This window comes from Procambarus clarkii, chromosome 35 (assembly GCF_040958095.1).
Source record: "Procambarus clarkii isolate CNS0578487 chromosome 35, FALCON_Pclarkii_2.0, whole genome shotgun sequence".
Taxonomy (NCBI): Eukaryota; Metazoa; Arthropoda; class Malacostraca; order Decapoda; family Cambaridae; genus Procambarus; species Procambarus clarkii.
In genome coordinates, this window is record NC_091184.1 from 29,292,457 (window position 1) to 29,318,151 (window position 25,695).

Here is a 25,695-nt window from a genome sequence, read left to right on the forward strand (position 1 = left end):
AATAGTACATTACTTAAGCTATTACTTGGCACAAACTTACATTGTTTAGCACAAAATTGTATTATGTGGTACACAGTATCTTCAACCACTTATGGCGAAACGAATTAGTACATCCCAAATTCTTAGTATAATCTTTATTTATTTAATGCTCGGAACATCTCAAGACTTTAATGAAAAACAACGTTATATAGATGTGGGGTTGAACAACTGAACTTATGCAGCAGCCTGCGGCCTATGCATCTGTATTAATTATTGTATTGTATTGCAAATAAAGAATACATACACACACACATATATATAAATGTATATGTAGTAAAATGTGTGTAGTAAAAATATAAATGTGTGGTAAATTTTTCAAATAAAGTTAGATATATATATATACACACGCATACCAAAGGAATAGGGGTGGTAGAAGAAAATATTAGTGTCCAGTGAGGATCCACAAGGTCTTCTCTGAGTACTCTTTATTTTCTTCTCCGAGGCTATGCGTCCCTACACTTGTACCAGAGGTGGTACCCCGTTCTTTAATGTGTAAATATTATTTCATTAAAAATTATCTACTACCAGAAATTTGCCAAATAGCCCTAGTTTGCTAACTGTACGTAGTAACTGGGTGATTGTAACCTTTCCACCACTGGTTAAGGGGTGATGTGCAGGATAAATATATAAGTTATGACACTAGCTCTCCACATATGTAAGTTGCTTAATTTAGAGATGTACTTGTGTTCGATCTTGAAGCCATAGTTGTTGATGCAGCAATGTATATTAAATTTTGTAACTAGCTCATTAAAACTAACATGGTTAGCTAAGTGAATGTTGGGGTTCAGTCCCTGAGCCCATTATTTATTTATTTATATACAAGAAGGTACAGTGGGTTTATGAGAGTACAGAGCATTGGAGTTTTACATTCTTGTAAAGGCACTAGCACGCATAGCGTTTCGGGCAGATCCCTAAGATAGTAGATAATTTTAAGTAGGTAATTTCTAGCAAAACTAAAAAAAAAAATATTTACAGGTACATTGTAAGAAAGTATAACAATACATTGTAAGAAAGTATAAAAATGCATTGTAAGTATAAAAAATACATTGTATAAGAAATTTGGCAGGATTAGTAGATATATTAATGTAAATTTAAGGGCAATCTACAGGTACATTGTAGCATAATTTGAGGATTATTGCAAGGTATAATGCAGTAAACTGTGTTCAGTATAACAACCATGATATAAGATAACAGCAAGGATTACAATGGTAAAGTTATGCCTGTGTGTGTGTACTCACCTAGTTGTGTTTGCGGGGGTTGAGCTCTGGCTCTTTGGTCCCGCCTCTCAACCGTCAATCAACAGGTGTACAGATTCCTGAGCCTATTGGGCTCTATCATATCTACACTTGAAACTGTGTATGGAGTCAGCCTCCACCACATCACTTCCTAATGCATTCCATTTGTCAACCACTCTGACACTAAAAAAGTTCTTTCTAATATCTCTGTGGCTCATTTGGGCACTCGGTTTCCACCTGTGTCCCCTTGTGCGTATGCCCCTTGTGTTATATGGCCCGTCTTTATCTACCCTGTCAATTGTGTGTGTGTGTGCCGCTGTAACCCTTTCCACTACCGTCTACAGGATGAAAGTAGAGTTCATAATAAATGAACTAAACTAAAATACATTAAAATTATGAATTTGTATTAACAAGAATGTGGCCTGTTGGTCTAGGGGTATGATTCCTGCTTTGGGTGCAGGAGGTCCCGGGTTCAAATCCCGGACAGGCCCAGTACTTTTTTTCGATTTTGTTCAATTTGAAATTATATTGTTATTTACCTTTATGAAACTTCACATTTTTACACAATTCAGTTTTATTAAATTGTTAAACAGCCTTTCTTGCAATTTCCCAACATATAAACTATGCTAGTGTCGTTAAATCAACTTAATCTCAACATTATCAACGTCGGTTCAAGTTATTCAATATTTACTAATAGTCTACGGGCTCACCATAGCCCGTGCTACTTGGAACTTTTTTTTCCAAGTAGAGAATCTTAAATAACAACAAATGCAGAAGCATCATCGCGAGGTTATTCTGAGATCATTTCCGGGCTTAGCGTCCCCGCTGCCCGGTCCTCGACCAGGCCTCCTTTTTGTTACACACCCCCCAGGAAGCAGCCCGTATCAGCTGTCTAACTCCTAGGTACCTATTTACTGCTAGGTTAACTGGGGCATCAGGACGAAAGAAACTGCCCATTTGTTTCTGCCTCCACCGGGGATCGAACCCTGAACCTCAGGACTACGAATCCGAAGCGCTGTCCACTCAGCTGTCAGGCCCCTAAAAGGTTCCATTGTCTGGCCCGTATGGGGATCGAACCCACGACATCCGCGTTATTAGCACGGCGCTCTAACCAACTGAGCTAACAGGCCACGCATGAAAATGGCGCCGCCTCCAAGACGGAATAATAAACACAAATAAAATGAGCCTCACCTTACCTCATTACCGGGAGTAATGAGAGGTTGACCGGCATATACTTCCCAGTAGGTCTCGAATCTACGGCGGCGGCTCGGTAAGATAGCTACTCTTGGCTACTGTCTTACTCGGTAAGACAATTAGAGAGAGACTCTTGTCTCTCTCAAGTGCGGGTGTCTACTGGTGGGGGCGGCGCCGCGGCTTCCCTTGACGGTGGTGTTCAGCCAATCATTTTCGGGTATGACCTGGAGATAACACGAATTTTCATGAATAGAAACTATAGAAGACGCAGGAAACCTCCCAAAATGTAAACTTTTTCCCAATGGAAGTCTCGCCCTCTGGTGGTGGTCGGGGGCGGTGGGGAGGGAACACTTCCACCCGAGGGTAAATTTAAATTTAGTTCTCTTCCCTTATTACAGTAACAACGTTTGCCTTCTGAATTTCGATTAGTTTATTTTGCACTCTGTTTATTCCATCTGTATTTTACAAATATGGGCCGGGATTCATTAAGCAGTTACCCAAATAGTGAACGAATCATTATACATCTTTTCTCAAACTCTGATGGCTGTTTACAATAATTAAAGAGTTTTCGAGCACTGAAACTTCTCAATCAAATGTTACTATTGTTATAAAACAGCCACCTAGTGTTTCGGGCCATAAAATGTTTAATAAATGTAAATAAAGCTGTCAAAGGATTTACAGGTTCGTATATAATTGCCTAAGTACTTGAGGAATACTGCCCCTAGACTGCTAAAATATATATATGTATCTATATTAGCGGTCCAGGTGATAGATAATGATAGATTTAGGATATACATGATGTACAGATTTTTTCCTATTTTATATTCTTATTTGCAGCTTAGTAAGTTATTCAAATCTTACCATTAGGTAAGCCACTTACCAGCTTGGAGTAATAATTAATTGTATGTGTTTAACAGAGCTGTAGACGAGGACGAGACGAGTTCTGCCACCTTCAAAGACAACAACTTTGTGGAGGCCAATGGTAAAGCCTTTGTCAACCTATGTGGCGTGAAGAACCTTGTGTGGCACAACAACTCATTCGTTAACATTACCATGCCTCCTCTCAGGTTCCAGGTCAGTCATTGCGAAAACTAACTCATAATTCATCCCTCCTTCCTTAGTGTCGCACAAAGAAGGGTTTTGTTGTTCCTCCATCTCCCTTATCACTCTTCCTCCCTTCCCTCCTATCTCTTTTTTTTTCACTTCGTACTTTCTTTCTCGTTAACTGTTGGTATTCATTTTATTACAGTTTAATATATTTTAAATATACTAGATTTTGTCATTATTGTCTGTGAAACTACAGCAATACCTGTAGTGAAACAACAGCAACACCTGTAGTGAAACTACAGCAACACCTGTAGTGAAACTACAGCAACTCTCGGCTGTAGTAGAGGTGGAGTAGACTTCCTCAGGCACGGTGAAGGTCGGGAGGCCATTTGCAGCAAAGAGTATGTTCAGGATCTTCACATATTCTCGGTAGTTGGGTCCAGCAATCTTAGCTGCCACTAATGTTAAGGCGTATACCGTGCTGTGTGGTGGGTTAGGAGCTGATATCGGCTATGGTGTCGACTGGGTCAGTGGTTGGCTGGTGGTCTGGGAGGTGTGTCTCCATTGGCTGGGTCGCCGTATGTAGTTCTTCCTCCTCCCGGGAGCTCCGGGAAAATGGCGGGTTGGAGGTTAAATGGCGACGGTACGTCCCTCTTATGGGACAACTTCTATTTGGATTGTCTTCTTGTCTATCACGCTTTAACAAATGATTTTATTTATATGTAGTGAAGATCCGAGTCTCCACAGCTACAACTGCAACATTGTGATGGCTGTCCAAAATTACTTTTCCTTGGACCACCTCTGCTTGTAATATCGCCAATGCTACATAGCTAACTACTTACAATGATTATCAACAGACGTAAAATCTTAGAGCAACAGCATGGAATCCAAATGAATTTTGCCAGATTATTGATCGTGTTTAACTTAACCTGTTAGGCAGGGAATTTGTCAAATTCCATCAAATTTATATCTGTGGCTAATATGAATATCGTTTCCTTTAAGAGGAATGACATTCATTCGACAGATTTAACAGGGATCATCGAATTAAGTATCTTCGATGATCTCGGCTTTGCGAAAGGGGGTCACGAACTTGTCAACCAAGTCATGGTTACCCTCGCTAATGTATTAACCAAGTATACTTGGTGTTGTTTGCTACGTGGCTGTATGTAGAAAGAGGAGCACACACGTCGGGTAACTATACAGCCTCTAAGAAGCGAATGAGTTAGCTATATCCCACATACTCAAAATACATGATAGGTCCTTCCCTAGATATATATATATATATATATATATATATATATATATATATATATATATATATATATATATATATATATATATATATATATATATATATATATATATATATATATATATATATATATATATATATATAATAATTATAGGCTGTGTTTATATAACGTTCAGTTTCTTATATATTGCATTATAACTGTAAGATCATCTTTTCCAGGAACCCGAGTGTGAGACAGCTCGGGACTGGAAGAAAATAATTTCTCTGACTGGCATCAACTGCTTAAATTGTGAGGACTTCAGGAACTCAGATGAACAGGTATCCTTACCAGTCACATATATTATATCCATATATCTCCATCCCATCCCAAATCCTTATCCTGACCCCTTCCAAGTGCTATACAGTCGTGATGGCTTGGCGCTGAATTACCCTTGATAGCTCCTTCCTCCTTCTCCTATATCCATTTATCTCCATCCTCCTCCTCCTCCTCCTCCTCCTATATCCATATACGGTATACTAATTTGCTTGTACTCGCCGAAATATGTTCATAGGGTTGATAGTTAGCTCCTAAGGCCCGTCTTATTAGCTGTGGGTTGTTATATACTAAAATAGTCCTAAGATCGTATGTTAAGCCTCGGACTGCTTATTTAGGCCTAGGACAGGTTAGGCTTTGATTATTCTGTTCCATTAAGATTTTTCTTTAGAATTCCAATAGTACAAAACATGATATTGTTTGGGTGGTACAAGAAGTTACATTATGTACATTCTAGCCATTGCAGCTGTGTGCGCGTGAGTACTATTAATAATGCATAACATATAAATTGTCAAAACACTTACATTTACAAATTAAGTATTGAAGTAATAAAAGCTGTGTTATACGCATGTACATAAAATCATTCTAATGCTGTTATGTATTTATGCACACCAGACCTGCGCCATCTACGAAACTGGATACTGCACGTCTTGTACGGAACTCTTCGATAATTGCTACAGCCCAGCACTCCATCTAATTATTAATCAGTGTTCAACATCACATCCAAATGTTGTGTCAGAGCTGGAGACCAACTGTCATTTCAACTACAGCAAAACCAGGCCAGAGCCCAGGAGCTTAACTGGTGTTGGGAGTAATCTTATTCCGCTCTCATTGTTAATATATGCTGGCCCAGTCTTATATATTCATATGCTGAATAATTATTAAAAATTATTCGAATAGTTAAAAATGCTTTGAAATTAAATCCTTAAAATGCAAGGTTTGATCTGAAAGCAAGCTATAAATTCATACGCATACAATCATATCACCTATGACAGATTTGATAATGACTGCTTTTCACTGTCAAAACACTGACGTCGAAAATAACAGTCAATGTGAGTACTGTATAATGCTGTTAAAAATGTTATATGGTTATCAACACAGATGTAAACTGATTCATGTGTGGTTGGGTTCCCACTAGTGGACCTTGCTTAAACAAATTTAATCCAAAGAAAAAATCGGACTGGCCACCAGACCTTTGCTTCTAATTCTTCAATCAACCCGTCCTCTGGAATAATACACCGTATTTTTACAAAATACATCAAAATCACTGATGGACAAAATATAAGATACTACGAATGATAGCGGCTCACAAACTGACCCGTTCTTCCAAGCATTCACAACGTCACTGTTATTATTATTAACATCTTTATTGACAATTAATTATAATTTTGCCTAATCTGAGGATTTCGATTAAGTCTTATTAAAGTGAGGATAATGCTGGTATTCACGGTCACGCAGGACAGAGGGTCATACATAAGACAATAGGTCTAAACTGTAGGCGGAAGTACATTATATATCATGGTTACAATCAATGTTTTAATGTATGGATATGTGAAAACAACTTACTAACTGTTGCACTAAATTGCCCGAACCTAGCCTACCCGAGGACCCACTAACAGAAAACTGTACATCACGTCAAATTCGCGAGTCGCTGTCAATTTCATATATCTGTTTTTGGCCTTTGGGTAATTATACGTCAAAATGCGAGGTACTATTCAGGAGAATGAGTTGCACAAAAACTATGTTTTCTATGCGTGGCTCCGTCTGTTAGAATAGGTTAGGTTTGGGCCATTTAGTACACCAGTTTTATGACGTTGTGACAATAGAAGATGGGTTGCTTCCATACACACATGTCAAATGTATATTAATGACATTATGTAAAAGACACATCGAACACTTTATATAGGGCATACGTAAATCTGTGTATCTATGTATTTATGTATGTAGGTTAGCTTAGCATTTTAAAAGCACCGAATCACCTTCTGTGGTTGTGTTCAATAAACCCTTGAACTGTATGTTTAACACATCTCTAACCCTGTCCATGGAGGACAGAAGAAAATGTATATATGTGGTTAGCATTGTAAATGTGTGGCCACGTCTGTGGTAGAAAAAAAAATGTCCCTCCGTACAATCCCTACTTGGACTCCATGGCACTAATCATTCATTACATGACTTGCTGATCACGTGCTGCTGGCATACTGAATTACATCTAAGAGCTCTTGAATATTTTGTTGGCTTACACAGTTGTATATAGCCATAATGGCTTAGCGCCTTAATGGGATTATTATGCATCTACTCTAACTTACCCCTTTCCCCACTGAGTAGTGTTGCTCACGCCACCGAGGGTCTGTCGTTAGTAACGACCCCCCCACAGTCCATTCTCGAGAGCGTTTCCAACATTAACAAACTGTCGTACTCAAGTGCCTTATCTTAACCAACCAGAGGACCCACGGACAGAAAACGGGACACCCATGTTTTCTAGTTGCAAACCACAGAGACAATTGAGCACAAGCTCAAGAAATTTGAATAAACAATATCCTCACCTTCAAGAACGCAGGACAGGAGACACCCTCCTAAAAACAGATAAAGAGTCCAGTTCGTCTGAAAGCGACCTTGAGTCAATTTCAGGTCCACCAAGATCCTCAACACCAGTTGCAACTTAAATGGTGTCAAATTAATAGATGTCCCAAATGGCTCGAAAATAGCTGTTCTTAACATTTTATTATTTTTTTTACAGACAAAAGAAACTGGCACATTTCATATTTGTTAACCATGCATCATATTCATTCCAACCGTAATTTTACTGTAATTATTCTACTTAAAATTATCTGTACCTGTAAAGTAAAGCTGTAAAGTACCTGTAAACATTTGTTGTCAATTTTACTGTTAATTATCTACAAATTATGTGTTAGTTTAAGGACTTGCCCGAAACGCTGTGCGTGCTAGTGGCTTTACAAGAATGTAAATTCAACTTAATTTCTATGTTCTCTGTTAACCCCCAATGTACCTTCTTGTATATAAATAAATAAAACCAATATAATTTGTATCTTCTGCTACAAATGCATCTTTTACTCAAATTTATTTTCTCATTTAACTCTCATGTTTTCTATTTACTTTGATTACTCCTTTTTTATTGGCAGACAATTAAAGTGCCTGTCAAATTAAGTTAGACTATTTACATACTGCACACTGCTAAATTTTAATTTCACTATGTTTGAACTTGTTGTAAAATTAAATATTTAACATTGTATATTTACATTCCAATAAATTTTTTATATCCTCGTATTTGTTTGCATGTAAACCTACAAAACTGAGTAAGGTTCAAAGAGAGCCCAATAGTTCTCCGTCATCACTACTCTTCACACCCAGAGGTCACGACCTCTCCGTAGGGTGCAGTCGCACCTCCACGTGGCTCCAAAGGACTATTCATGCCCTCCATTTACGGGCTATTCATACCCGTGCCACCTTTTGAGTGGCTTAATCCTCATAAATCAATCAATCTTCACACCCATCCTAATTTATCCTGGCCTAACGGCAATGAAAGTACTAGTGTATTTATTTTAATTTATTTTATTAACATGGACACTGAGTTGTGTGACGTCACTGACATCTTTTCGCTCCAGGAATCTTTTAGTATTCAACAAGTCAAAAAATATTATTCATCTCTTGGATTTAATCAACGTCACCTTTACTATATGCTCAGGAAATGAACCCCAATATTCCTTTAATTAGACAAGTTACAGCACCGATGAACTAGTTACAGAATTTGGTAATATACATCAACAGTCTATTTGCAGTCTTAGTTTATCGTATTGCAAACCAATCACGGGATTAAATGTGGCATTTGAAGATATTCTGGTGCTGTACCCACACTAGTGGAGAGTAATGTCATTTCTTCACTCTTCTAAGTTAACACAATTACCGGTATATAAAAAACAGATTCATGATTCAGATTTTATGTGGAGGTTCCCTTTTAGTTTACAAATTGATCTGTGGCATGGTAATAATGCATAACATTCATGTATTTAATATTAATGAACAACATTGATGCAAATAATGAACACTGGTATATTTAATGAACTAGAGTATATAGTATAATAAACAATACTAATGTATTTGATGAGCAACATTGGTGTATTTGAAGAACAACACTGGTACATTTAATGAACCAGTGTACTGTATTTAATAAAGACATAAAAAAAGAACACCAGTGCACTCAATGAACAATTTGTATATTCAGTGAATAAAATTAGTGCGTATAATGAACAGCACTGTGTAGTTAATGACCAGCATTTGATATAGGTAACACTTCTCAGATATAAATAATTCTAAAACAAGATACAGTACTTTATTGTCCGTATCAGTAGCCTAGAGTATTATCCTAAATTTCATGTTTATTTCTATAAATATATCTTCACTTAATATAAGAGTCATGTATAAATATAAATGCCCAAAACACTTTGCATAATAGTGGCTTCTTTAGTATGTTTAAACAACTCCTGTCCCTACAATTGTACATTAATATTTCTTCTTTGTAAATACAATTCTTTGAATAATAGTAATAATTATTATTATTATAAATATTAAATTTACACAAAGGTTAGAAATTGTCAGCTAAGAGCAAATTAACAAAATTGAAATCTTTTTTCAATTAAATCTATGTATTATATTTCTGTTTGATCAACAAGAGAAAGTTTAAGTAAAGAAAAGTAATACCATATGTAGTCTTGAATCAACACATGAGGTGGGATTTTGCTTTTTATTGCATTAAAATGTTATTTTTCTCAAAATAATTCTAGACATTTATATGGTTTCCCTTACGGTATACAGAAATACTTTGTGAGAAAAAATTGCTATAAGTAAATGTGGACAAAAGTTGAGAATTAGTGGTAGAAAGAGAAGGAAACTTAAGTGTGACCTACAGGTAAAGTGAGACTCCCTCGAAGTGGATAATCAGTTTAAACACTGCAAGTTATGTCATGGAAGGAAAGTGCTGGTGAAATAAAATTCCTGCTTAGGAAAAATTAGATAGAAAGAAATACAAAAGTTGGTAAAGCTATTTATGATTGTACTAAGATGGTTTGGTTATACTGAAGGAATGAATATTATAAGACTTAAGTTGTGAAGACAGTATTAAAGTGAATTTCAGGACAGACAGAAGACAAGGTTAAACAAAATTAAAATTCATAGGCATGATGTGTGAGGATGAGGGAATTGATAGTAAACAACATATGGTAATAGATGAGTACTGAATGTTGGTGCACTAATTTTTAAGTGGAAGTGATTGTTTAATACATTTGTAACGACAAATTATGGAAAGCTTTCTGTATCTCGTCCTATGACTTGGTAGCATTCTGCTGTGGATATTTTGCCGAAGTGTGATGGTGCTGATTCAAGGTTAGTGATGAAGATATAATGAATGGTTAAGTGTCTCTTTGATCATCTTATTTTCAAGTTTAGGTAAGGCTGTATACTACTTTACAACATACTTTTGTAGTTATAAGAAAATGATAACTGGTTTAACTGGTTAAAATAATTGTAAATATGAAAACTAAACTAAATGAAGGCCTGAACATATTTTTTTACTTCCAAGATTTACACATTTATTGAAATTTGAGAATGCTTCACCAATATTCCAGAATAACACTCCAAGCAGCTGTGGTATAAAAATAATAAGAAAATCCTCTATAATCTTAAAATGTAGCTTTAATACCAGTTTTAAACCATATGAATGAACAACGAATTACAAGAGAACACTATTAATGTATCTGTTCAGTAAAATACTCTTCCTCTCTGTTCAATATAAACCAAAATTTGATTTGATTTGATAAAAAAATACACTAGTTTTATTTTCATTCAAGTTGGCATAGTCATTCAGGAGTCAGAGTGACTGCAGACTCACAAACTCACTGACAGAATTATAAAAATGCTGGATTGATGGTTTACATTATTAAAAACATTTTCCATTAAAATTGTAAACATGACAATGCAATGCTTTAGTTCAAAACACTTAATTCATGAATTTTAACTCTTTTTAAAAGATTTACATTCAAATTAAAATATTTTGCAGTACAGTACTTCCTTACTGTTTAAAGTTTATAAGTAAAATTTATACATTTACATAAATATTATATCTGCATTTTTAATAGATACTGAATAGATTATCATCACGACTGCACAAAACACCTAAACACTTGTCTGTATTGAGTAGAAATCAGACTGATGAGCGAGTGTGTTAGAACATTAATAATTTTCTAGTATTTTTAATAAATACACCAATGAGGTGTATTTATTTTTTGACTGGGAACCTAAGACATAAAGAGCCCTTTGTATGACATAGCAATCATCTCAATGGGTTCCCAAGACCTATACCAACATATATAGTTAAACATGAAGGAATATTGCAGTACCTGTTCATTGAACTACATTGTATATAAGCTACAATCTCCAGACATGTGTTTCACTACATTGGACATCAGCTTTATTTAGCCAAGTAAAACTACATTTCAAGTTTTACTAAATATAAATATCCCCCCAATAATAATAAAAAAAAAACTACGTCAACAAAGCTCATGCTTCGTAACATTCATATGAAATATTTAACACGCTATCTTTAGTGTAAGTAACTACAGTATAAGAAGCTAATGTATACAAACTCATAACCAGTTGATAGGCATAAGCTTAATGCCATGAATGGTTGCATAAGAGGTAATCAGCTATACTAATAGTAAGTATTGTCTTTGCCAGTATGATTATCCTTAAAATTAAGAGATTTATTGATGGTAAATTGTAACTAAAAGTAACAATAAAAAATTGTCTGAGATTCTTTGACATGATAAAATATAATTGAAGATTAAAAACCCTGTCAATACATAACAATTATCTTAAGATTTATCTGTAGATACAAAAACAATCATAGTCTTAAATTAAAATTTGTTATCAAGGTTATAATGTGCATATTAAAATTTACATGATATGGATACATTATTAGGATATAATATATACGTAAGCCTATTATCACTTTCAAGGAAGATCACAGTAAGGTACAAGAATAAGTTGTCACATTGTATATAGGAAGTACACTATAAATACAATAATCAGTTTCGTAACAATCATTCCAATGTTTTTGTACTGTGCCCTATAAGTTATTTTTGTGCCATGTTGCATTGGGAAAGTGAAATTGTCAACTTGAATGAATTCTTACTGGGTAAAATATTTATGATCTAGGACTTATGTTGGAAGAAAAACTTGTCATATTAATACATGTTCTAATGCAATTTGATACCCATTGTTGGGGACAGGAAACTTGTTGGGCTTTTCGAGGTCCTCTTCCTCTAGGCCAATAACTGATCTCTGCGAGGATGCAACCTAACTCCCTAGTACCTATTTACTTCTTGATGAACAGAGCCCAGAGGCATCATGTGTAAGGAAATGTGCCCAATATTATGTCTTGCTTGTGGATTGAACCTGCGACCATTTGGGTGTGAACCGCCTACCTTCATTAGTCTCTGTGTATGAATTGAAGGATTTGTTTTGTATACTGTATATTAAATAAATGTCCATAATTACCAGAGGAATAATGTTTCATCATATATGAGCCCATCTATATATTTATCTTGGTCATGTGTTTATATTCGTAAAAGTTGATGATCCAGAAGGACGTGCTTTAACCATAAGGCAACAACTCATTTTCTTAAAAGCATCACAGACTTACTTCCAGATGTTTGATGATCACAGACCACTAGTCTTCGTAAGAAATATACTGAGTAGATGCAACTTCGGACTTTACAAACATGTAATTTACATATCAAAATTGTTACGAAACCAATTATACTCTTGTAAATATTTACATAAATAAATACAATAAGTCAATATGAACATTATTAACTGTTTTTAATCAAGCAGTCTATATTTTGAAGATAATACATGTGATGTGTTATTGAGTTTGTGTTTAACGATTGTGCTATGCCAAGCTTTATTGGCGACAATGTCCTGGTGTGTGGAGGAAAAAACAAATCCTCATAATACATGTACAGTATTGATAAAATGCATTCCCTGATCATGCAAAAAAAAATTGATGTGGCTTACTTTGGCTGAGGCGAAGTGCGGAAATCTTATAATGATGTCATGATTCACAAATGTTCATGGAGCCTCCATGAACCTATTTCCATGGTGGCTGCCCCGGGCCAGGTGTGGGGCTGGAGTTGACACGAAGATATTTGTATGTGTCACTTGAGAAATTTATGTAATAAATTATATGGAACACTGAAATGCTCAAACATGTTCGTGTCATTAATATGCATAGCATATTATATTCTTGAGACAATAAAACACACTGTTTTTACTGCTATTCACTGTATACACACTTTATATTTAACTATCTATATTTTCATGCACCATCATGAATGAATAAACAGTTATGGTGAGTGTGATACCCTCATAATTCAAGCACAGCACAATGCCACAAGATAGTTGCCAATGCCACCTGACACATCAACATGCCTCCCAATATACTGTGCACATTGCTAACTGTAGCCATAACACTGCTATTATTATCAGAATCCTAGTCACTAAATTCTGAATATGAATAATTTTTCACAAGTTTATTGTCTAAAAGAACAAAAGGTCCAGTTTCATGATGTATAGTATATAGATGCACCAAATCATGGCTATGTGCTGTGGATGCCTGCCTCGCGCTGTGAACATCGTAATCTGCATTAGGTTCATTGATATTTGAACCTTGTACATAATTTTTATCACAGTCAAGATCTTCTCCATGACACTCATAGTTAAATAAACAGTCGCTTATTTATTTATTTCATCATTAAGTAACTTTGTGAGCATCAACTACATGGGAGTGCTGTGAGCTGCTGCTGCATGGCAGTGCTGTGAGCTGCTGCTGCATGGCAGTGCTGTGAGCTGCTGCTGCATGGCAGTGCTGTGAGCTGCTGCTGCATGGCAGTGCTGTGAGCTGCTGCTGCTGCATGGCAGTGCTGTGAGCTGCTGCTGCATGTGCTACTCATGGCTGCCCCTCTCAGTACTGAGAGCCACACATAGGAGGAGTGCCCACAATTTTTTCCCAAGGTGACTTCTGTTTACTAGAGGTAAGAGGAAGCAGAAGTGAGCTCTGTATACCCATGGAGTTTTAAAAGTCTGATGTGGTTTAAGGTCTCCCTGATTGTGTCACACAGCTTTTGAATAATTAGCAGGATCATCACTGGTTGTGTCGTGCAGTTGAAAGGTTAAGATAATTACATTTCTTGGGTACAGTACTGATTAAACCAAGTTCAAATTCAAGCATGGACTAACAAGATGCAAAATGTATACTTTTTACCTGAAAATTGAACTGTCACTGAAATATTGTACTTACAAATATTTAGCAATCAAATGTTTGACAAACATATAATGAAATGGAAAAGTGTAACCCTTCGCATTCTACAGGTGTTGTATGCTGCCAGATCATAAATTGCTTGTTGTTCAATAAAAGCCATGCAATTTCTGTGCTTTTTCAGTGTCTGTTTCTATTTGAGTTGCATCATTTACCGGTACTGTAATGCACATCAAATCTGCATGAGTCGCAGTCATACCATTTACTTGAAAAGCATCCATTAAGTATTATATCTGGCAGCATTATATTAAATATAGAGAATGCATATTAAAATCTAAGTCGTACTATGGCAATAGATTTTCAATGCATGAAAATTTCAATACATGTATTACTGTAATTTGTCCATATGAAGTACCTCACAGAAAATATTGCAACTTTTAACAGTTATTATTTGTGTAAGCTTATTAAAGAATGCCCAAGATAGCAATTATTTAATACATTGTGTGAAAACCAAACTAAAAACTACAACTAAAACTACAACTATATACATTGTGTGTGTGTGTGTACTCACCTGTTTGTGCTTGCGGGAGTTGAGCTTTGGCTCTTTGGTCCCGCCTCTCCACTGTCAATCAACTGGTGTACAGATTCCCGAGCCTACTGGGCTCTATCATATCTACATTTGAAACTGTGTATGGAGTCAGCCTCCACCACATCACTGCCTAATGCATTCCATCCATTAACTACTCTGACACTGAAAAAGTTCCTTCAAACGTCCCTGTGGCTCATGTGGGTACTCAGTTTCCACCTGTGTCCCCTTGTTCGCGTACCACCAGTGTTGAGTAGTTTATCCTTGTTTACCCGGTCGATTCCCCTGAGGATTTTGTAGGTTGTGATCATGTCTCCCCTTACTCTTCTGTCTTCTGTGTGTATTCACCTAGTTGTGTTTGCGGGGGTTGAGCTTTGCTCTTTCGGCCCGCCTCTCAACTGTCAATCAACTTTTTACTAACTACTTTTTTTTTCTCTCCACACCACATACACACACCCCAAGAAGCAGCCTGTGACAGCTGACTAACTCCAAGGTACCTATTTACTGCTAGGTAACAGGGGCATTCAGGGTGAAAGATTTGTTTCTGCCTGGTGCGGGAATTGAACCCGCACCACAGAATTACGAGTCCTGCGCGCTATCCACCAGGTTACCAGGCCCCTTGTGTGTGTGTGTGTGTGTGTGTGTGTGTGTGTGTGTGTGTCTGTGTGTGTGTGTGTGTGTGTGTCTGTGTGTGTGTGTGTGTGCGTGTCTGTGTGTGTGTGTGTGTATATATATATATATACTGTATTTTATATATATATATATAATGTATATATATATATATATACTGTATTTTATATATATATATAATGTATATATATATATAAGTACAGTACAACAAACTATAGACGGTTAAACCTAGAAATATAGTCTACTCTTAGAGCAGATATTTGCATTATTTTATGCACTGACTACCGTGCAAGATATGCTATACTCACTACAACATAAGTTTTAAACATGTAGCATATTAAATTAATTTAGCAGATCCAGGTCATATAATTTATCAGAAAAGACAAATCCAGTACAGTATATTTTTACTGAATGTGAAGTATAAAAAAAAAATAACACTCCTTGTAGATATTCTGTATCAATAAGGAATTAATATATGACTAATGGTTTGGCATTTTATGCCTTTTATCTATTATTAAGACAAATTTTTGTGTGTGATCCAATCCTAGAACCACAGGCTATTAAATGATTTTTTTTTATTACTTTGGGTAACCCTTTTCACTACTGCCCACAAGATGGGTATGGGGTGCATAATTAATGAACTAAACTTAAAAAAAAAAAACTTTGGGTGACCACAGAACTGATAAATTTCTTCTAAAATATACCTGTACACCATTTCTTACCCATATTAAACTTATTTCAGTACATATTGCTAAAGTGTGTATTGCATCAGAATAATTTATAAATTATGATTTGGTTCAATTTAATCTAAACTCAAGAATGTAACATATTATTGTAACATAATATATACACCGAGAGGTGTTCCCGCTTATCACTGTGTATATATGCTGAGAGTACACTTTAGTCCTACACTATGTTCAGGACTTGAGGTTATCTTGAGGTTATCTTGAGATGATTTCGGGGCTTTAGTGTCCCCGTGGCCCGGTCCTCGACCAGGCCTCCACCCCCAGGAAGCAGCCGTGACAGCTGACTAACACTAAAGTGTACTTGCCAAGTGGTTAGTCAAGGTCACTTGCATTGCCTTAATGACCCTCCAGAGGTTGATAGTCAAATCTCATATTTGATATCCAATATCTCAAATCATCAAATCTCATTAAACCTTCAAACTACTTCACTGTATTACGTTATGCCTGAAATGCTCTACGTATTAGTGACCATATTAAATGTACATAATGTACTCTGTAACAATTATTACACCTCTGTACAATATTCCTATGTATATTTTTGTAGATAAATTATTATTATTATTAAGATGTACTATGCTGGAGATGACATGATCTAGCATAAACTAAATACGTAGTGCCTGCATTACTCAGAGTAGCTTACATCATTGAGACTGGAAGTTAAGTCATACAGTATAATACAAAGGAATTATATAGACCAAAGGTATTACCTTTGGTCTATAATTCAAATTTTCAGACACCTGAGTGCAAACATTGTTAGGTTAATTATAATGTATGATGCTAAGAGATAATCCTCAATTATAATGACGAGAACTTTGGCAAGCCACCAGCTTCCTGTTCCCTTCAAGGCCACTATACATTGTGGTTCACAAGTAAATTTAGGTAAAACAGTTGCCTTGTTGAGGTTACTCTAGCCATGGGCCAGACTGTATCTATAGCACAAATTCATTTGCTGGCCAGATCCCTGCAGTGCTTAACCTGACAGACCAATAGCATATAAATACAGAATTTAATTATTTTACTATACTGTAAATGACTTGTATGCACTGTGAGATCAACATTATTAAGCTTTAAATTTGTTCTTTAAAAAACATTTCCTTCCAGAGCCCTTGTGAGAGAATTAACCTAATATATAATTAAATGTGCGGAAAATCCACAGAGAAATGGAAAAGAAAGTTGAACGTTTCGGCCGATCAATGCTGTTTCGGCCTTGATCAGCCGAAACGTTCATCTTTCTTTTCCATTTCTCTGTGGATTTTCCGCATACAAATGATCAGTGTTTCGTGCTCATCAATTCCATATAATTAAATGTATTCCAGCTCCCTCAGCAATGTTAGTTTTGTTTCCCTTGTCATTATACATATTGAATTTCTTATGCTAGATACAGTATACCAAACTGGATCAATCTTATTTATACAGAACAGTTCACTAACAAAGCTTTGTTAAATCTAACTAGACAAATTCTTGTGAAGAATTGTGTTGAGTGTAAAAGGTCTTCTCAATATGGTGGCATCTTAGCAGCATTATTTGCACTTACTGCTTACGTTTACAATATCGCTTGTTACTTGACTTAAACAAGAGCTTCTAAAGCTTTGAAAACATATAAAGTAATTTACATTATTAGCCGAGCAAATTATTTTTATCGTGCTAGATAAAACAAATTTAATAGCCAGAAATTAAATACAGTGCAAATCAAGTGTAGAAGACTTAAATATAATAACAAATATTTGCAATATATATCCACTGAAGTAATCAATAGATTATAAACTAGTGAAGGTTGTCACAATATATGTATATGTATAAATATATATACACATTTTAGCTTTATACTAGATTTATATACTGTTCTGTACTAACTTGTGTTTTTCTGGAATTGTAAATATAAAAATACAATACTGGAGCAAGTAATACTAATTATATAAATTGTTCACTTTGGATAAGAGCTACACAGATGGGTTATTTTTAACTATACAGGTATCTATAGCTCCATGCTGAATAGGGATAATATTTTCAAATAATTCATTTTTATCACAAATTAAATGTTCTCAGACTGATATTAATAAAGGAATGAAATTATCACACTCAGTCTTAAGCTTATCATCCTTATAATGAACTGTATTCATTTACAGTATCAGAAAACATTCATATCTCACACCCTGTTATTATTTGGTAAGTTAAAGTTAAACTTTAGACAGTTTCTATATGTTGTTCATTACTCCTTTTACGGTGGATAAAATAACACATAAACATGAGGAGCGTCCCAGATGCGAGGCTGGCCATAGAGAATAAAAGAACGCCATCATAGTTACCAGTGCTGTCCACAATGTAACCTGTAAGACAAGATATGTATTAAACTACAGTACATTGGTTGTTTAATAACTATACTGGCACATAGAAAAACTATATACAGGGACACAAACAAAATCAAGACAAGACAGACGGAAAAGTTTAGGAAGAGGACCACTTTACTTCTGCAACAGCTTCCATTAGACTACACCATATTGAAGATGACCATTGTAGCGCCATGAGAAATTGTTTTAATGCAAACGCTGTGTTATCTAATCAGCCACGTATGCCTTAGCCAGTGGAAGTAGAAATGTTGCAGGGCAGAGAGACAATAAGAAAAGTGATAAATGGGCAATTATCTCTGTTCAGGTTTCGTATTGATACCAAAATGAGCGATGTAACACAAAAACTGACATGAAAAAAATGAAAAGAGTATACACATTTTAGTGGTTGCGCGTTCACGGGTAATGATCGGTCGATTTTTGGGTTTCTTGCGGGTGGCACGAGGGGCTTTTTGACCTTATATGCCTATACAGTATCTCTTTAGAGAATTCTATTGCGAACATTTTGATACCAAAATGAATGATGTAACACAAAAATTTACGTGAGAAAATACATTTTAGTGCGAGTGATGTGGATATGCGGATGTGTTCTCACTCGAGGGGTAACGCTTGGCCGATTTTTGGGTTTGCTGCGGGTGGCATGCCAGGCTTTTTGATCTTATATACATATACCCCTGTAGTGAATTCTATTGTGAACAATTTGATACTAAAATGAACGACATAACGCAAAAATTTAGGTGAAAAAACTGAAAAGAATATACACATTTAGTGCTCTTGTACGCTCACGGGTAACGCTTGGCCGATTTTTGGGCATGCTGCAGGTGGCATGCTGGCCTTTTGCACTTTATATGCAGATACCCCTGTAGGAAATTTAATTGCAAACACTGTGATATCAAAATGAATGACATAACATGAAAATTGAGATGACAAAACTGAAAAGAGTACAGACATTTTAATCTGGCCACGCGCCGACACGCGAAACTCCCGGCCCTACTTGAAGTAGGCTGGGGCACACACACACCGAGGCGGCAAATTGTTAAAATATGGAGTAAATTTAATTTTAAATGTATCAGGACAAACATGAATACAAGTGGGGAAGAAATGTTTGGCATTAGCTATTTTCTGAAACTGATATTAAAGTGCAAACCAAATACTGTACAGAACATGAATTCAGCATTTGGTATTTTTATTTTTTTTTATTTATATATATATATGCAAGAAGGTACATTGGGATTGTGAGGATACATAGCATAGTAATTACATTCTTGTAAAGCCACTAGTATGCGCAGTGTTTCGGGCAGGTCCTTCATCTAAGAAACTTATAAGTAGGTAAATACTTGCAAAATTTATAAAAATGATAACAGATAACATTGTAGGTACTTACCAGCAATGGGTGCCCCAATAAGAGCTCCTAGACCTCCCAGGAAGAGAATGTGTCCAAACACTGTTATGAGCTTTTCTCTGCCAAACACCATGGATGGAGCAACAGCAATGAGAACATTTTGCCCACCGTACAGGAATCCAAATATTACAGTGAGTACGAGAAGTTGAGTACTTGTCTTGATAAATATATGACCAACCATCACCACTGCACATAAGAGCAGCGCCAAGCCATACGCAAACACTGAATCAATGCACTGCAAGCAGAGAAACATTAATAACTAAAGTTTTAAAATTAGCATCATAGTACAATACAGTAAAGTACAGTAATAATATACAGTATGCCTACATTATAATAAACCAAATTTATGGTAATTTATCCAACGATTTTTGGAAATGTGAGGTGCAGCATAAAGCCGTTTTAATCATCATAGTATCATTCATAACATTATGATACATATTTTAGAGTACATATTGAACACACTAGTATTTAATGTGTATATACAGTAATTCAAAAAATGTTATACTTTATATACTGGTATATCTGAACTTAAAAATATCACTAACTTGTAAACTTCAAAGTACTGTACTGTAAATACTAACAAGTATTATGTAAAAAGAATGTGTTACTGACTTAACAAAGATATTATTGATGAATATAATATACTGTATGCATGAACAATTAAAATACATTCAAGTAGCACAAGTAAGCTATAGATTACTTAAATTTTATATGAGAAAATCCACAGGAGCCGTGATGAGGGGTCGAACCCATGCGCTAGGTGTTCCCACCAGTGTGAACCCCTGGTTTGGCTTCAGTGGAAGCCTTGGGAATACTCGAGGGTGCAGTAGTACCCAAGGTTGCAATTCTTGGGACCATGTTGTGGCATAGTCGACTAGAACGTGCACATCTGGGAACACCCAGTGCATAGGTTTGAACTCTCATCACGACTCCTGTGGATTTTTAAATTAATATATCACGAGAATGTGATTTCTCTGTCTAAGTTTTATATTTCATGCATACTATAAATATGCACGGCATATGTACAAGTCAATGAAACGTGTGCAACTCATTATTAAAGCAATGGGTATTAACCATATGAAATCTGGGTGCATAATTCCAACTCCATTATTTATATCTGAAAATGTGTAGACAAATTAATTAACCCATGACGAGTTATTCAGTCTTTTTCATGCCTAATACAAAAAAATATACAAATATTGTAATTAAAACTTAGTCAAAATACAATGAACTGGCTACCTAAAAAATGTCTATTCATTCAAAAATTTTTACCTTACTTGTTTTCTAGGATATACTAAACCACAAAATAATTTCACAACTGTATTTCCTGTTTAAAGGATAATACTGTACTAAACCTATTAAAGAATACACTGCCCTCCCGATCAAATGAACTAATCTATACCAAACCTCATCCAAAATGCCACTGCATCCATCTTGTTTGAGTTTTGCAAATTGTTACAACAAGAAGTATTGTACTATTCTTTTTTTTCTTTATTCACCATAAATAACAATGTATTTCTTAATATTTCAAGTCCAAATGAACCAACAAATATTTTACATATATTACTGTTAAATTGTTCTGCAGTAATTATTAAAAGATATTCACTTATATAGTGGTCAAATAATTTGTTGTATCGAGACTAATATCCACCAAAATTCAGAGCTTCCATTGTAACCAGTATTTTGGGTGATGCCATTAGGTTGAAACAGGAGAGCACTGTGAATTGTACATTTCATAGGTTGCTATATTATTAATATTGTTAGCTATTTTATCGTAACATTTGATCATCAAGTGTGATGAACAAGGGGTAACTCACCTTCATGTTCATCAAGAAGCCAGTAAACATTCTACCACAAAGGTCTCCAATACCAATGCCAGAAAGTGCCATTGAATAGTAGTCCCCTAAGCCCTTAGAGTCTGCAAAATCTTTATAGATAATGTACAGGCACAAAGTTCCCAACATTGCAAAGAAGACTGCAAAGTCCATGAGCCAGAATCGGGCATCTAAGAGAGGATGATTATTTGAACTCCTGTAAATAAAATATAAATGCAATAAATATTCATAGATGTGAATTAATGAAATACATTTACAATATTTTACTGAATTTACAGTATTTCCATTTGTAATAATATAAAATACAATCACTGATACATAAATGCAACATGGATAATATGTATTTAATTCAGAAGATTGAGGGATAAAATGAGTGGTATAAAAATTGATTTTGTTTCGTTTGAGATATTAATTTGTATGCTTTTGGGAAGTGGACAATGGAAAACAGTAGAGTGAAAATCTAAAATGCTCATAATCTGAGGCTTATTACTTATACTGTAGCAAGAACAATATATAAAGACATATTGCAGAGGAAAATAAAAAAGCAACAGGGATGTGAAAAAATAACTATTTCCATCAGAGTGAAGTCTGAAAATTATACAGTATCATTCCACTGGAGTGAATGTGACTCAATAAATAATGTTTAAATAGGGGTGGAGGAGCTCTATTGCCTATAGTGTAATTATAAAATAAAATATTACCTTGTAAAATTGTTAATAACAGCTTGCGTACGTAGTTTCATCTTTTCAATGAGAAGCAAACAAAAAGATCTTCGTTTCCTCTGAAATGTGTCCTGTGGAATGGAAAATCTTTTATCTGGCAAAAATCATAATCGGCTTATGTGGAAATAGGAGCTTTTACCTAATAAGTTAATTCTAAGCAATCTTATGATTCTAAGTTACTCCTATGAGAGTATGAGTTCTTGACTCGTCACACTTGTGGATTCTGGGTTTGATTCTCAAGTGGGACTGAACTGGCTGGGAATGTTTCCTTTCACCTAATTAGCTTTGTTCACCATGCAGTAAACAGATACCAAGGAATTAGGCAAGTGTTGTGAGGTTGCAAACTGGAAAGTCTGTAGTTTGTTCTTGAGGGGAACCTCGATACAAGCTTAAATTACATAATTATATACACAGGCTTCCTGTCTCTAACAAAACAAATTATTACTAATTATAGCAATACCTTTCATTGTGTTTTTTCAAAACAACATATACATACACCACACACACACACACACTTGTCCAAATACTGTATATTTAAGCTGACTTTCCCTGCTTTTTACTGGAATTCTTGTTCAATGAAAATTTTGGCCTTAACCGAAGGCTGCCTATTGATTCCCTGGAAGGCAAGACCAAGCTGGCTACTAATGCATTACAGTCTCTTTATGCACAATTATATGGTAATTTCCATAATATTACCATATATTTACCAGATTCTCATACAAACTCAACTAGCTGACAAATATTCAGGCAAATAAGGAAGATATCTTTATGTCTCGCTTAATTTTCAGTAATGACTTCAGCTTCAATAATGAATTAACTCATTACAACAGTAATACAACAGTTCTGGCTTTATTAACATTCACCTTCCAAACATTCTCCCAGGTCCCCATGTACCCCCTTCATGCATAAAATCATTGTACTAAGTTGCTGGAGCATCCCTTTGAAATTTGCAGCAGTGCGAACGACCGTGCTGCAGCCACATGTGGTACAGTATTGTATGGGTGGGCATGCGTGGGTACATCATGTGGTTTAGGTCTGTGGGTGGGTAGCTGGATGTATGCAATACACTCCCATACCCAGTGGACTCAAGTCCTCAATGACTCACACTCATGTTTGATCCTGTATACTCGTGAGGCCAATTACAAAATGGCAGACCACCAATACAGTACACATGTATTTATATTTATTTATTCATGTAATTCTACCACTTCCATCTTCAAACACAATTAACTTTGACAAGAAGAATAACTCCATCATTCACCTTACCTGAATAAACATTTATTTATTTATTTATTTATTTATTCAAGGAAAAAAAGTTTTTTTGTTTTACTGATGCCCCAGACTAATATAATGTATATCAGTCTGATAGCTCCAAGGAGCCGGAGGGGCTCCCTACAGAAATATTTGTTTTGTGAGGATTTTTGGTGGCATGGGAATGCATCTCCCACTTACAACATTGTGCCAGTGGAAAATTTTATCCGCGTTCTGAACAAATGCTTTACAAACATATTATCAGAATGTAACGTGTTCGTAATTGGAGAACTGCCTGTACAGGCAATTACATTATGAGTGGGCAACTGCCTTACTAAGGGCTGATTCCACATGAAAAAGTGAATACCCAAAAATTTTGAAAATTTCAATCAGTATACTAATCTGCACAGAATAAAATAATGTTACAAAATGAGATACACAGCACTTAATGAATTATAGTAAAAGCATTATGAAATAAGAGTAAATGAGTAAGAGTTACCATGTGTTCATCACTTAAGCAATGATTTTCCTCCTCTTCATCACAACAGCTCAGGTCACAATCACCCTCGCGTAAGAGAAACCGAGCTCGGCCGCCTCCATAGCCTGAGACTGTACCTTTCAAGGTCTCAACTTCTCTCTCTGAATAGGGATGATTATGGTGTTGATACAGATCCATTTGTGATGACTTGCAGAAACTTTGAGGGTTTGACTTGATGCCGCTTACACCAGCCTGAGAAAAAAGTGGAAAATACAGTGGAACCTCGAATAACGAATTTAATCCGTTCGAGCGCCGCGATCGTCATATGAAACGGACGTCATACAAAACGAATGTCCCTATTGACAATAATGGAAATCAAATAATCCGTTCTACCACCGAAAAACAACAATACGATATTCGATGTTTTAAATAATGGAGCAGCCTACCTTACATACACTGAACAAATCTTTATGACATTTTTCATTCTTCAAATTTGTTCAATTTTTTTCATTTGTTTTATAGCAAAGGCTCATATTCAATCAAAACCCTGTTTGACAACTATTAACAGAGGAGGGCTAGAATATTAACAAACATTGCTATAAAGTGTCTAATCTCTCAATCGTTCACTTGTAATACCTGAGAATCCCGATGAGAGCAAAAGCTGTGGTTGTTGGACTGGAGACCAAAGTCCCCATGAGAATCTTTGTTGTGGAAGCTAAACTGATTGGAACGCAGGTCAAAGTGGGACAATTCTGCATGTGAATCCTTATTGCAGAAGCTGTAGCCATTGGACCTACAAAAAAAATATTTTAATAGCTTACATAGAGAGAGCAGACATGTGGAACTCATCACCTACAGTACCAGTTATGAGAAATAAATTCCCTATTAATTGTAATTATTTTTATGATCATAAAGAGGGTGCCCACATACTTAACAGTTAATCATTGGTGCATTAGGTTTTTATTCATAAAATTTCTAACATTAGTAATGTTTACAATTAATTTTTAGAAAGAGTGAAAAATGTGGTATAAAGTCAACAAATACTTTACTAAGCTTGAAACACTTTTGCTTACCAGAAAATAATTGCATAGTTGGCATTCTGGTATTGGTCATAAAGTTGTCCCTTGCAGTACAAAAGTTAAGAAAATTACAAGAGTTATGCTTTTAATTTCTTGCTTGTGGGAACACGCCTTCCTCTACATGATGGCCTAATGTTGAAACTTCAAATTTGAAACTTCAAACTTTAAATGCATACATGTGGTAAGTAACTTTTAAAGGAAAGCTTGAAACAG

At 35.5% G+C, this 25,695-nt stretch overlaps 2 protein-coding genes, 1 long non-coding RNA gene and 2 other non-coding genes across 8 annotated transcripts in view; 2 read left to right on the plus strand and 3 right to left on the minus strand.

Annotated features, from left to right (window-relative positions):
• Positions 1 to 3,363, minus strand: part of LOC138371415 (uncharacterized) — a 45,930-nt gene extending 42,567 nt beyond the window's left edge. The window contains exons 1-2 of the long non-coding RNA XR_011230452.1: positions 3,349 to 3,363; positions 2,471 to 2,692 (exon numbers count right to left, since the gene is read on the minus strand). This is a non-coding gene — a long non-coding RNA (uncharacterized lncRNA). The remainder of the gene's footprint in view (positions 1 to 2,470; positions 2,693 to 3,348) is intronic.
• LOC123768471 (uncharacterized) overlaps positions 1 to 8,361 on the plus strand; it is a 28,316-nt gene extending 19,955 nt beyond the window's left edge. Inside the window, exons 7-9 of the mRNA XM_069336231.1 lie at positions 3,386 to 3,542; positions 4,987 to 5,085; positions 5,696 to 8,361. Of these exons, the coding sequence (XP_069192332.1) occupies positions 3,386 to 3,542; positions 4,987 to 5,085; positions 5,696 to 5,965 (526 nt within the window). The 3' untranslated portion in view covers positions 5,966 to 8,361. The remainder of the gene's footprint in view (positions 1 to 3,385; positions 3,543 to 4,986; positions 5,086 to 5,695) is intronic.
• Positions 1,694 to 1,765, plus strand: TRNAP-UGG (transfer RNA proline (anticodon UGG)). The gene has a single exon. It is a non-coding gene; the product is annotated as a tRNA-Pro (tRNA).
• Positions 2,331 to 2,404, minus strand: TRNAI-AAU (transfer RNA isoleucine (anticodon AAU)). Its single transcript has one exon. It is a non-coding gene; the product is annotated as a tRNA-Ile (tRNA).
• A 659-nt stretch (positions 8,362 to 9,020) lies between the features above and the next one.
• Positions 9,021 to 25,695, minus strand: part of LOC123768472 (monocarboxylate transporter 9) — a 78,915-nt gene continuing 62,240 nt past the window's right edge. For all 4 annotated transcript variants that reach the window (XM_045759042.2, XM_045759043.2, XM_045759040.2 and 1 more), the window contains 6 exons: positions 25,040 to 25,196; positions 24,425 to 24,655; positions 22,654 to 22,745; positions 21,935 to 22,148; positions 20,100 to 20,352; positions 9,021 to 18,697 (listed from right to left, as the gene is read on the minus strand). In XM_045759042.2, coding sequence (XP_045614998.2) covers positions 18,555 to 18,697; positions 20,100 to 20,352; positions 21,935 to 22,148; positions 22,654 to 22,745; positions 24,425 to 24,655; positions 25,040 to 25,196 — 1,090 coding nt within the window. In that variant the 3' untranslated portion in view covers positions 9,021 to 18,554. The remainder of the gene's footprint in view (positions 18,698 to 20,099; positions 20,353 to 21,934; positions 22,149 to 22,653; positions 22,746 to 24,424; positions 24,656 to 25,039; positions 25,197 to 25,695) is intronic.